The sequence below is a fragment of the Galeopterus variegatus genome, unplaced genomic scaffold (assembly GCF_000696425.1).
Source record: "Galeopterus variegatus unplaced genomic scaffold, G_variegatus-3.0.2 Scaffold114, whole genome shotgun sequence".
NCBI classification, from domain to species: domain Eukaryota; kingdom Metazoa; phylum Chordata; class Mammalia; order Dermoptera; family Cynocephalidae; genus Galeopterus; species Galeopterus variegatus.
In genome coordinates, this window is record NW_007726225.1 from 878,913 (window position 1) to 890,981 (window position 12,069).

At 40.2% G+C, this 12,069-nt stretch overlaps 1 protein-coding gene across 3 annotated transcripts in view; it reads right to left on the bottom strand.

Annotated features, from left to right (window-relative positions):
• Window positions 1–5,057: 5,057 nt before the first annotated feature.
• The window catches only part of LOC103602503 (vascular non-inflammatory molecule 3), a 13,795-nt gene continuing 6,783 nt past the window's right edge, over window positions 5,058–12,069 (bottom strand). For 2 of the 3 annotated variants that reach the window (XM_008586915.1, XM_008586931.1), the window contains exons 4-7: window positions 7,970–8,261; window positions 6,833–7,206; window positions 5,991–6,164; window positions 5,058–5,320 (exon numbers count right to left, since the gene is read on the bottom strand). In XM_008586915.1, the coding sequence (XP_008585137.1) occupies window positions 5,192–5,320; window positions 5,991–6,164; window positions 6,833–7,206; window positions 7,970–8,261 (969 nt within the window). In that variant the 3' untranslated portion in view covers window positions 5,058–5,191. The remainder of the gene's footprint in view (window positions 5,321–5,990; window positions 6,165–6,832; window positions 7,207–7,969; window positions 8,262–12,069) is intronic. The other variant, XM_008586922.1, reaches the window with a different exon arrangement.

Consider the following 12,069-nt stretch of genomic DNA (forward strand, 5'->3'; position numbering starts at 1 on the left):
TTCATTTCCAAGCTCCAGACTCCTTCACATGACTGATGGCAGGCCTCAGGACCTCCTTACCTGCTACCCAGAGACTGGCGTTCCTAGCCTCACCACAGGGGAGCTCATCTGAGCCAGGATTCCCTCTGAGCCAGGGAGCAAGAGAACCCCCCCCCCCAAGATGGAAGCGACATTCTCTTTGTAATCTAATCTGGAAAGTGACACCTCATAGCTTTTGTTGTATTCTACCCATTAAAAGCACAGTCAGTAGGTCCAGCCCACACCTCAACGGGAGGGGATTACACAAGGGCATGAATGAAGCAGGAATCATCGAGGACTGCCTTAGAGGCTGCTTACAACAGAGGCAATGAGAGGGAAGATACAGAGTGAGAGGAAGCATGAAGAACGGCTAGAGACAGGCTGGCCGGTTAGCTCAGTGGGTTACAGCGTGGTGTCATAACACCAAGATCAAAGGTTCGGATCCCCTTAACAGCCAGCCAGTAATGAAAACAATAGCTAAAGAGGGAGTGAAAGAAAAATAATATAAAATGGAGAAAGAGCTTATAGATTTTGATATGGAATAAGTAGGCAAATTTTGTTTCAGTTGTGAATAAGTATAATATTTACAGAATTAGTGTTTATGATTAGCTATTTTATTTTTAGGTATATTTGATTTTGAATGGTGTTTTTATAATTCAATTTGCAAATGAGCATGTCTGGGCTTTTTTACTTCAGTGATAGTAATAAATTTATTCTGGGATTACCAAAGTAACCCAGAGGTGGCAGTTGCCCGGACCTCCTGAGTAAACATCAGCTCCCTCGGGCTGCTTGCTGGCCCTGAGGGACTTTCCATGCCCAAGTGGGTGGGGAAACTGCCTGCCTTGCAAGTTGTAATTGTTACATAACACTTTCTAAAAGGAAGCTCTGACATAGAAGTTAAAACTGGAATGAATTACTAAGGGGTTAGAAAATCACTTCTTTGACCTTCCTAGGTTGGAAATATTATATAAGAACCTCCCACTGAGTTTTCAAGTCCAACTTGTAAAGAGCTTGGCAGTCGTCTATCCCATCCTCACAACAAGAAAAAAATGCTGAACAATTGAAAATCAACAACTTTTCTTAGATGCATCAGAGAATTGAGTCACAGGACAAACTGCTGCCCCCCAGATTGGAGAGACAGGCAAATACGGAGGACAAAAGCTTACCGGGAGCAGAGTCCACTCACTGCTGGAGCCAGTACCAGTAGGATCACTTAAACTGATTGATGAGTGGCTGGAGGCTCAGTGTAGACATCCTGGAGAGTTAAAACTCTAGGGGGAGGAGCGGAGCCCTCCCACTTTTGCGCATTTTACTGCCAGGAGCGCTACCAGTTTCCCAGGGCAAACGGACAAAAATCAGGGCAAAAATCCCCCCGTGCTTTCTGCAGGGAGAGGTGAAATATGCTCATTTTGAAATATGCCCAGAGCATTTAATTCTATTCTCTTTTTTAAAAAAAAAAAAAAAAAAAGCCTGCCCTCAAGAGAAAGTATCTTATCAGAGCCTAACCTCCCTGGGGAAGGGAAAGCTCCTTCTGCGGCGCCTGTCATCTTTGATATGGGGGAGGGGAAAATCCCAGCTCTAGCTTAGGCTTGTCCCAACTTAGGGTGGGAGAAAAGGGTGGATAAAAAAGGCTGAGAAGCACTTGTCAAGGTCACAGAGCAGGAGTACAGGCTCACTAAACGCCTGAGACTAAAGAATAGGACTATATCACCCTTTCCCTCCCCCTACATTACCACGACATGAATCTGGCACGCCTGGATTACCTCGCACATACCAGCCATGAGCAAGTGTAGAGACGAAATATTGCAGCTCTGGCCGTGCAGTATCATCAGTTGGCCCTAGAGCTGGGAGGCACCAACAGCTCTACCACAGTCCCTGAGCTGGGTCACCTGATACCTAATGCCACGCCACCTTTGATAAGCTACCTGCAGCCTGCCAAGTTCCACAAACTAAGCCCTTCTGTTCGTAGACAGTAGAGACTGAGGAATTGTACCTAGCAAAATGACTTTGAATGTAGATAAAAGCCTGAAGTAATACCTCCAGACCCCTCCAACCCAACCTGCATGGATGGAGCAGATTTCATCTTGACAGGAAAATGTGACATTCCACTGCCTATGGTAGGGACAAGATCCACAATAGTCTGAACTTTGCTGACAGAGCAGTGATTACACAAATACAGGCGTTTTCCCCAAAAGGAACTTGGGAGCATGTCCTGCCTGGCTCAAGCAGACAGAACCAGAAACGAGGGGAAAGGAGGGGAAAACAAGGACTGAGTGGGGTGGGCACAGCCTCTCACACTTCCCTTGGTGACCTCTGAAGAGCCTTGTGCACACATATGTGTATCTGTGTGTGCACACATGTGGGTGTGATAAAAGATTACTTGGCTCACTTGGGAGAGCGTGGTGCTGACAACACCAAGTCAAGGGTTAAGATCTCCTTACCGGTCATCTTTTAAAAAGAAAAAATAATAATAAAAAGATTACAGATTTGAATCTGTGTTACTACTAAATACTGTATATATATGCCTATAGATTATATTTAATGGTTTCAACACCATGTCAATTCTATTATTGACATTAATCTAGCTGATAAAGTTGTTTACATTGTAAAACTATATTATTTTTGCCATAGGACTTAACAAAAGTGTTTTCACACTTATAATGTAGCCCCTAAACATTACTATGTGTCCTGAACTGGCACTCATGAATTTTTTTTTTTTTTTTTTTTTTTTTTTTTTTTGCTCACCTGTGAGTTGATCTCTGCTGTGTCAGAAATACTAGGTGAAGCCATAATAGTGGCTTCTCTCTCCAAAGAAAGAGTTTAGATAAGGAAGACACAGCTGTGTGAGCAGAGTCTAGCAGAGATCCTCATTCATAGATCATATACGTAAAATCAGAAGTGGGGCGGGGGGGGAGGAGAGGCAAGAGGTCAAAGACAATAAAAAACATGGGGTTTGAAAAGATGAGGGGTGAAACAACTTTAAAGGGGCAGCTTATTTGTTTTGTCATGTAGAATAAGAGCTGAGAAATGACCATATGGGGCCGGCCCGTGGCTCACTCGGGAGAGTGCGATGCTGATAACACCAAGGCCCCGGGTTCGGATCCCACATGGGGATGGCTGGTTTGCTCACTGGCTGAGCGTGGTGCTGACAACACCAAGCCAAGGGTTAAGATCCCCTTACCGGTCATCTTTAAAAAAAAAAAAAAAAAAAAAAAAAAAAAAAAAAAAAAGAAAAGAAATAACCATATGGCTTGCTTTTGAAGTTCGCTCTAATAGTGAGAGGGGACAGAAGTCGGCTTACATAAGAGTGCATGAGGTGAGAGGTTGCAACATTGCCAGGGCCACCAGGGTGCATAACACAGCCTCCAAACAACTGTCTAGGGAGAGAAAGAAAGAAGCCTAGCAGGAACCAATACTAGGCAATAAAGAGGGACTCTGCCCACTTCCCACACAAACAGAGAAATCCAGGGCACAGGTACAATTCTAGGATCTGAGTGTCATAGCCCCTGGAGAAAGAATTCAGGAAAAATGGGTGTGGGGAGACCAAAGGCATTTTCTGCTGCCCCAAATGTCTCTGCATTCTGGTATGGGCTTGAATTATACTGGGTGGGAGTAAACATCTAGGAAAAAATCTAGAAATGCAGTTATTATTTTTGTGGAGATAAGAGGTGTCTCCAAACTCAGCAATCCTCAACTCACCCCCCCCCCCCCCCCCCCCCCCCCCCCCCCCCCCCCCACCCCCAAAAAACCCCTATTTTTTTTTTTTTTTTTATAATTTTAAAAAAAAAAGGCCCCCCCCGATCCCAGAGAACCCACCTGCGCTCATGAGTGTCTCTTCCCAGAGTTAATCAGTGACCAACCAGAAAAAGGACTCAGAGAGTCAGGCAAACGGACCAAAGGTAGCTGGGTGAAAGGTGACAGGGCAGCCCTTTCTAAGGAAACACCCACCCTAACACAGACTGCAACAAATCTCTGAGTACTGCAAGGTGGCTTAACCAGGATGGGGTAGGTTTTAGAGTAGAATAATTTCAGAAAGAAACGAGGTGTGATCTAAAGGAGAAAATTCTTTTTTATTTTCATTCCAAGTATCTAACTTCCATACAAATAGACCGCAAGAGTCAAATAGGTTATGATAAGGAGATAATGTAATAATTTTAGTTAGCTAAAAAGTTATTCACAATTACTTTACCGACCGGCTGCACCCCCCCCCCCAAAAAAAAATAATTACTGAAAAAGATGCCCTTGTGCTCTGACTTCCTGTATCATAATTGACTGGAATAAAGTACTTTCTTCATATTCAAGTTCTCCCTATATATTTGCAAATGAAGTGTATTAGTTATTAGGGTTCTCCAGAGAAACAGAACCAATGGCATATATATATATGTACACATATACATACATAATATATATTATAAGATCACACAATTATGGAGGCTGAGAAGTCCTACAATCTGCCATCTGCAAGCTATAGATGCAGGAAAGCCAGTGAGGTAATTGGAAGGCTTGAGAACCAGAGAGCTGGTGGTGTGGATAACAATCCAGGTATGAAGACCTGAGAACCAGGAGCACCGAGGACAGGAGATTTATGTCCCAGCTCAAGCAATCAGGCAGAAAATGAATTCAACCTTCCTCTGCCTTTTTGTTTTAATCAGGCCCTCAAGGGATTGGATGATACCCACCCCTGCTGGGGAGGGCCTTCTGCTTTATTCAGTTCACTAATTCAAATGCTAATCTCTTCCAGAAATACCCTCACAGATACACACAGAAACAATATTTAACCAACTATCTGGGCATCCTAGGGCTCAGTCAAACTGACATAAAATAAACCATCACATTTTGGAAGCAACATTTGCATTTATTAGAGTAGTTACTGCAAAAAAAAATTTTCTAGGCCCTCCTCCCATTTAAATATATGTTCCACTATACATATACATACTTATATACACTTAAATGCACATACATGGAAGACGAATGCAGCTCCCACAAATGACTTTGTGCCATACCACATATGCAAAATGTAAAATTTGCAGACACACCCATTGCTTTTCTTTTCTTAAATTTATTCATTGTTTCATTAAGTTTACGACATCTCTTCTAAACAGACACTAAGGGCTTTCTTTTTTTTCTCCCTCTCTGTGCCAGGCTAATCCCAAAAGGACCCTGGTGAAGGAGATCATTGTAATTTCCCAGGTCCCTGCCCTAAGCGTGGAGGGTCCTTCTCAAACACTCTTCCATACAGAGCCATAACTAAGACAGGCAAAAGGGCTCCACTTCGGCTCCTTAAACGTCCATCTCTTGAAACCTGATCAAAGAAAGCAAAGAATTAACTCCAATGCAGAGCCTGGTCTTCAGCCCAGAGGTCTGCTCCAGCAACATCACTCCTAAAGCAGTGCACAATAGCAAAAAGCACACAGTATATGGTGTCAAAAGACCCAGATTCATGTTTCAGGTCTAATCACAAAGGGACTTTGGGTGAAAGTGCAGCAAATAAATCTATTGCACAGATGTACAAATAAGATAGCGTATAAGAAAGTGTTCTTTAAACTAGGGAGACACTATACAAAGTATGAATTTATACTATCATTACACCAACTTCTCAAAATAACTTACACGTAAAATAATTTGTGGATGCATTATTTAATATACTTTACTTGAACCTTCCATACCTTGCAAAAGAAAGGAACATGAGTTGCCCTAATCAGCAGTCAATACCTTTATCTTAATTTCTCAATGTGTTCACTGTTGCCTTGGATCTCAACATCACATTTATGTAGGAAAATTCTCCATCACTGCCTCAAGACAATCTAGAACCACAACTTGTGTTTCATGTCATAGTTTCCGCATGTTTTTAAAGCATCTCTTGTAGAATGTGAGCCACGACCTTGCAATACTGTCTCATTGTTTAAAAAATTCTCTCTATGCCACTCTACCACATCCGTTCAAATAACTTTATCATCCTGAAAAACTCCTACCTCATAATGTCTTTCAGGGGCAAGCTGACTCCCACTTAGAATGAGCTGTGGGAAAACATAACTGGTTCCAAACGTGCCACTGAGGGAGAATTCTTCAAACTTGGTAAAAGCTGACCCCACCGGCTGCCCACAAGTTGTCAGGTCAGTGGTTTGACACTTCAGTAATGTGCACACCTACATAGGAAAAGAAAAGAGAAGTAGTCAGAAAACTAGGCTAAATAATACAATTGCAAAGAATAAAGGAATATTTAAGTTCCCTCAAACTTTCTTTTCCTACTGCAGGTTACAACTTATTAATGATTCCTAAAATCAATTTAGTGGGTCAGGATTTGCTCTTTTTTAAAAAAATAAAGCCAAATGGAATAGACTAGAATTTAAAAAATCAGAATGCATTGCATATGATTGTAGCTATTTCTAATTCTAATTTGAATTATTTCATAAACTGTTTCAGTTAAATAACTCAGTCACACATCCACTTAGGTATACTGTTATGATGTAAAATATCCTTCTTACTCTGGACTTCAGTTGAAGATGGTTTGAAAAACACTGCTTTAAAGTAACCTTATGAAAAAAGAGAATACACAGAAGTTGCATCTTTTTAAACTTGAACCTGGCCTTCTGAAAGTTAACCAAAGTGCTTTATATTTTTACCTTGCAGCCAAGAGAACTAATTCTGTTCTTTCTGGGACTGAACAAATAAAGTGGGGAGGGGCAAGGAATTCAATGATAAACATAACATTATACCAATTAACAGAATCCAACACAATTTTTAAAGAAAAGCAATGGTGACCTAAAAGAAAAACTAATAATAAGATCATTCTAACACATTTAAGCATTTCTACCTGTAAGTAATATTGGCCTTCTACTGTGTGCAGTCCATCAAAAGCACCTAGTGCATAGACCTCATCTGTTCGCTTCTCAGACATCTTGTAAGTCAAGTGACAACACAGGTCTTTCTGGCACACTGTGTAATTTCCTGTGTTTCTCTTAAGCTCAGTGAAGGTGAACTCATCAAAATAAATCATCCCTGGAAAATGTGACTGTTCAGAGGAGAATGGCTTAATACTTTCAGCATATGCACCCCAGTCAACAACTGCAGGATAGGTGGGTTCACGGCGAGGCTGAGACTTCAATTCTGAGAGCATCAGCTGACCACTCTCTGTTTCCATGTCATAGTGATATACCTTGACTGCTTCTGGGGCATAGATACCACTCCCTACAGGCAACAAGAAACACAAACATTGGTTTCAACTTTTTTATGGTGACAAACTAATAGAATTATTACCGTGTGAAATTAAAGTTATTAAAGCATAAGCATTTTCAAAATAGTTTAGGAGACAGCTGTTACATTGCTATAAGGTCTGATTTGACTCCATGTCCTCCATAAAGTATTGTTTGTACTGAAATTATCATTAGATGTGAAGGGCTTCCTTTTTTTTTTTTTTTTTACTTTAATCTTTTTTAAGCCAACTTAACAACAAATGAGAAAATTCTCCAAACGTGAAGAATAATTTTAGCTCTCCACTGACCTACTGAATTTATTTGTGTTTGAGACTCTTCACCTGCATCAATGATTTACAAAGCAGTCAGGAGGGGAGCTTGCATTACTTTGAACATGGATATGATAAAGGATAAACTCTGAAAACCTGATTAAGTCTGAAGTGATTTTCTTATCTCAACAGCAAGATATACTTCAATATTACTGATGGATGCTGGCGGAGAAGTTCCTTAGATCTGGCTTTGATTTTTATGTGACTTGACTTCTCTCTATCTCCAATTTCCCCTCATATAAAACTGAGATAATAACTTTCACCTCCTTTGCTCACAAGGATGATGTTTCTTAAGCAGAAACTCATGCTACTATTAATTTTGTGATATTAGCATTAATAAGAAAATCATTAAAGAAAATATGGCTTGAAAATCAATGAAGACTACCTCAGACTGTCACTGCCAACTGGTGCATGACCAGCATGAGTTACCTGTCATGTGCATGCTGGTGTTGTGGGTATTTGCAGCAAGCAGATTGACTCCCATGGCTCTGGCCCACGCAGAATGGAATGGAACAGCCGAGAGAAGGGGCAGCGTGTTGTACCACGCTGTGGGGTAGATAACACTGTCGACTTGAAACTTGTCCACCACCACCACAGCTGGGTCATGAGAAAAAATGTCAAAGCAAGTGAAAATTCCAAACTTCCCAAAGGGAGTGTCAAAAGTCACAACTTCTGATGTTTTGGGGAAATCAAATTGAATTTCAGGTGCAAAAAGATTGTACTGTTAACAAAAAGCAAAGAAAGGGAAAATTAGTAAGAAAAGTGCCAAAGAGATGTGATCAATCCCCATAAAATCTTTCCTCCTATGTGCATTGACAAGTGTGTTTAAAACTGCTACACATAAATTTGCATAAATCGTGCTCACTATGGCACTATCTGTGAGTTTTCTTACTGTGACATTAATCAATAAATTTCATTTTTCCACAACCAATTAATGAAATCATATCTACAAATGATAATTAAAACGTGAATATTTCTATCTTGAAATCACAGGTTGAAATCTTGAATCTTAAAATTTTCAGACTTTTTATTTTACTGTATTCTTTAAATATCAATAGCACTACCCATGTGACCTCTAACATATCTTCATAAAATAAACTTTGTCGTTTCCGGTCAAGATGGCGGAGTAGTCAGTTCCTGGTGTCGCTGTCTCCCACAGAGCAAACAATTTGCATCTATTGAGGAGCAGCAACAGAGGACCTGAGATCTGCATTGGAGCAGATGGGAGCCACCTGCTGTGGGATGCCAGATCAGGTTGCTCCCCATTCTGTAGAGAGACTTTAGAGCTTCTGGGCCCACACACCTCAAGCCTGCCAGGCCAGAGAAGGCAGGCAGGGTGGGACTTTTGGCCCAGTCAGTCCATCCCCACCTCTGAGAGTGACTTGACAGGCTCTGAGCCTCCACACCCCGAGCCAGCTGAGCCAGAGAAGGCAGGTGGGGCTGGACTTCTGGCCCAGGCTGTCCTGCCACTGGGACAGACTTAACCTCAAGCCTCCCACACCTTGAGCCAGCCCATCCAGAGAAGGCAGGCCGAGCGGGACTTCTGGCCCAGGCTAGTTTCTGCTGCCCAGAAGCAGCAGTCCCTTCAGGATCCAAGCCAGACATCAGGGTGAAATGAGTGGACTATGATACCCCTGGCCACAATAACAAAACACCAAAGGAAAGATACCAGCAATATGAAAAATCAAGAAAGTACATCACCACCAAAGGAAATTAATAACTCTCAAGCACTAGATCCTATAGAATAGGAAGTCTTTGAAATGACAGACAAGGAATTTAGAGTAACTATTGCAAGGAAACTAGATGAGATACAAGAAAACTCCGTTAAACAACACAATGAAATGAGAAAAAATACACAGGATCTGAAAGAAGAAATGTACAAAGAAATCAATGCCTGGAAAAAGAATGTAACTGAGATTGTAGAGCTGAAGAATTCATTCAGTGAAATAAAAAGCACAACAGAGAGTTTAACCAGCAGACTTGAACAAGCAGAAGAGAGAATTTCTGACCTTGTAGACAGGCTGTTTGAATTATCACAGGTAGACCAAATAAAAGAAAAAAGAATCAAAAAAATTGAAGAGAATCTAAGAGAGATAACTGACAACCTTAAGTGCTCAAATATCCAAATCATGGGTATTTCAGAAGGGGAGTAAAAAGGAAGTGGTATTGAAAACATATTCAATGAAATAATAGCAGAAAACTTCCCAGGTATAGGGAAAGTCACAGATCTCCAGATTCAGAAAGTCCAAAGATCACCAAACATATTCAACCCAAAAAGGTCCTCTCCAAGACATGAGATAATCAAACTGACAAAACTCAAAGACAAAGAGAGAATCTTAAAAGCTGCAAGAGAGAAGCAGCAAGTCACCTAAAAGGGAGCCCCAATCAGAATAACATCAGACTTTTCATCAGAAACCCTAAAAGCCAGAAAAGAATGGGGTGATATATTCACAACACTAAAGGACAAAAATTGCCAGCCAAGAATACTTTACCCAGCAGGGCTATCCTTCTGAAATAAAGGACAAATAGTATATTTCTCAGAAAAATAAAAACTGTGGGAGTTCACTACCATACGACCAGCCCTACAAGAAATTCTCAAGGAAGTACTGGGTTTGATACCACAAAAGCAATCATCACTGCCATGAATATGCAAGAAAGAACAATACCTACCAGCAAAACAAAAATGCTAACAAAAGAGAAAAAAATAGTTTATCAGCCAAAGAAACCAACAAATACAGAAGACAAACAGAAAATTAGAAAGAAAGGAACAAAAGATACTTAAGACATCTAAACAAAAATCAGTAAAATGCTAGGAGTAAATCAACACCTTTCAATAATAACTCTAAATGTAAAGGGATTAAATTCTCCACTCAAAAGACACAGACTGACTGACTGGATTAAAACGATGGACCCAACAATATGCTGTCTTCAAGAGACTCACTTGACCTGTAAAGACACACATAGACTAAGAGTGAAAGGATGGAAAAAGATATATCATGAAAACAGAAATGAAAAACGAGCTGGAGTAGCTATTCTTTTTTTTTTTTTTTTAAAAGATGACTGGTAAGGGGATCTCAACCCTTGGCTTGGTGTTGTCAGCACCACGCTCAGCTAGTGAGCAAACTGGCCATCCCTATATAGGATCCGAACCCGTGGCCTTGGTGTTATCAGCACCGCACTCTACCGAGTGAGCCACGGGCTGGCCTGAGGAGTAGCTATTCTTATATCAGATAAAATAGACTTTAAACCAAAAACCATAAAAAGAGATAAAGAAGGCCATTATATAATGATAAAAGGATTTATTCAACTAGAAGACGTAACAATCATAAATATATACACACCCAACATCAAAGCAGCCAGATTTACAAAGCAAACACTATAGACCTAAAGAATGAGATAGACACTAATACCATAATAGCAGGGGATCAGAACACCCCACTCTCAATATTGGACAGATCATCTAGGCAAAAATAAGCAGAGAACCACAAGATCTAAACAATACTTTAAACCAATTGGACTTTGCAGATATCTACAGAACACTCCATCCAACAACGTCATTCTTCTCATCAGCACATGGAACATTCTCCAGGATAATCCACATGTTAGGTCACAAAGCAAGTCTTAACAAATTCAAAAAAATTGGAATTATTCCATGTATTTTTTTCTGATCACATTGGGTTAAAATTAGAAATCAATAATAAACGAAACTCTGAAAACTATACAAACACATGGAAATTAAACAACATTCTACTTAATGACATGTGGGCCCAAGAAGAAATTAAACAGGAAATCAAAAAATTTCTTGAAACTAATGAAAATAATGACACATCATACCAAAACCTGTGGGATACTGTGAAAGCTATATCTCGAAAAACAATACAAAAGATCAATGAAACAAAAAGTTGGTTTTTTGAAAAGATAAATAAAATCAACAAACCTTTAGCAAGATTAGCTAAGAAAAGGAGAAGACCCAAATAACAAAAATTAGAAATGAAAAAGGCGATATCACAACTGACACCTCAGAAATACAAGGAATCATTTGAGACTACTATAAACATCTATATGCCAACAAATTTGAAAATCTGGAGGAAATGGATAAATTTCTGGATGCATACAAATTACCAAAACTGAACCAAGAAGATATAGAATATCTGAACAGATCAATAACAATAAAAGAGACTGAAGCTTTTTTCAGAAGGCTCCCAACAAAGAAAAGCACAGGACTGGGTGGGTTCACTGCAGAGTTCTACCAAATCTTCAAAGAGGAACTGATACCAATTCTCTACAAACTGTTTCAAAAGATTGAAACAGAGACCATTCTCCCAAATTCATTCTATGAGGCAAACATTACCCTGATACCAAAACCAGACAAAGATACATCAAAAATAGAAAACTACAGGCCAATATCTTTGATGAATATTGATGCAAAAATCCTCAATAAAATACTAGCTAACTGGGCCGGCCCGTGGCTCACTCGGTAGAGTGCGGTGCTGATAACACCAAGGCCACGGGTTCGGATCCCATATAGG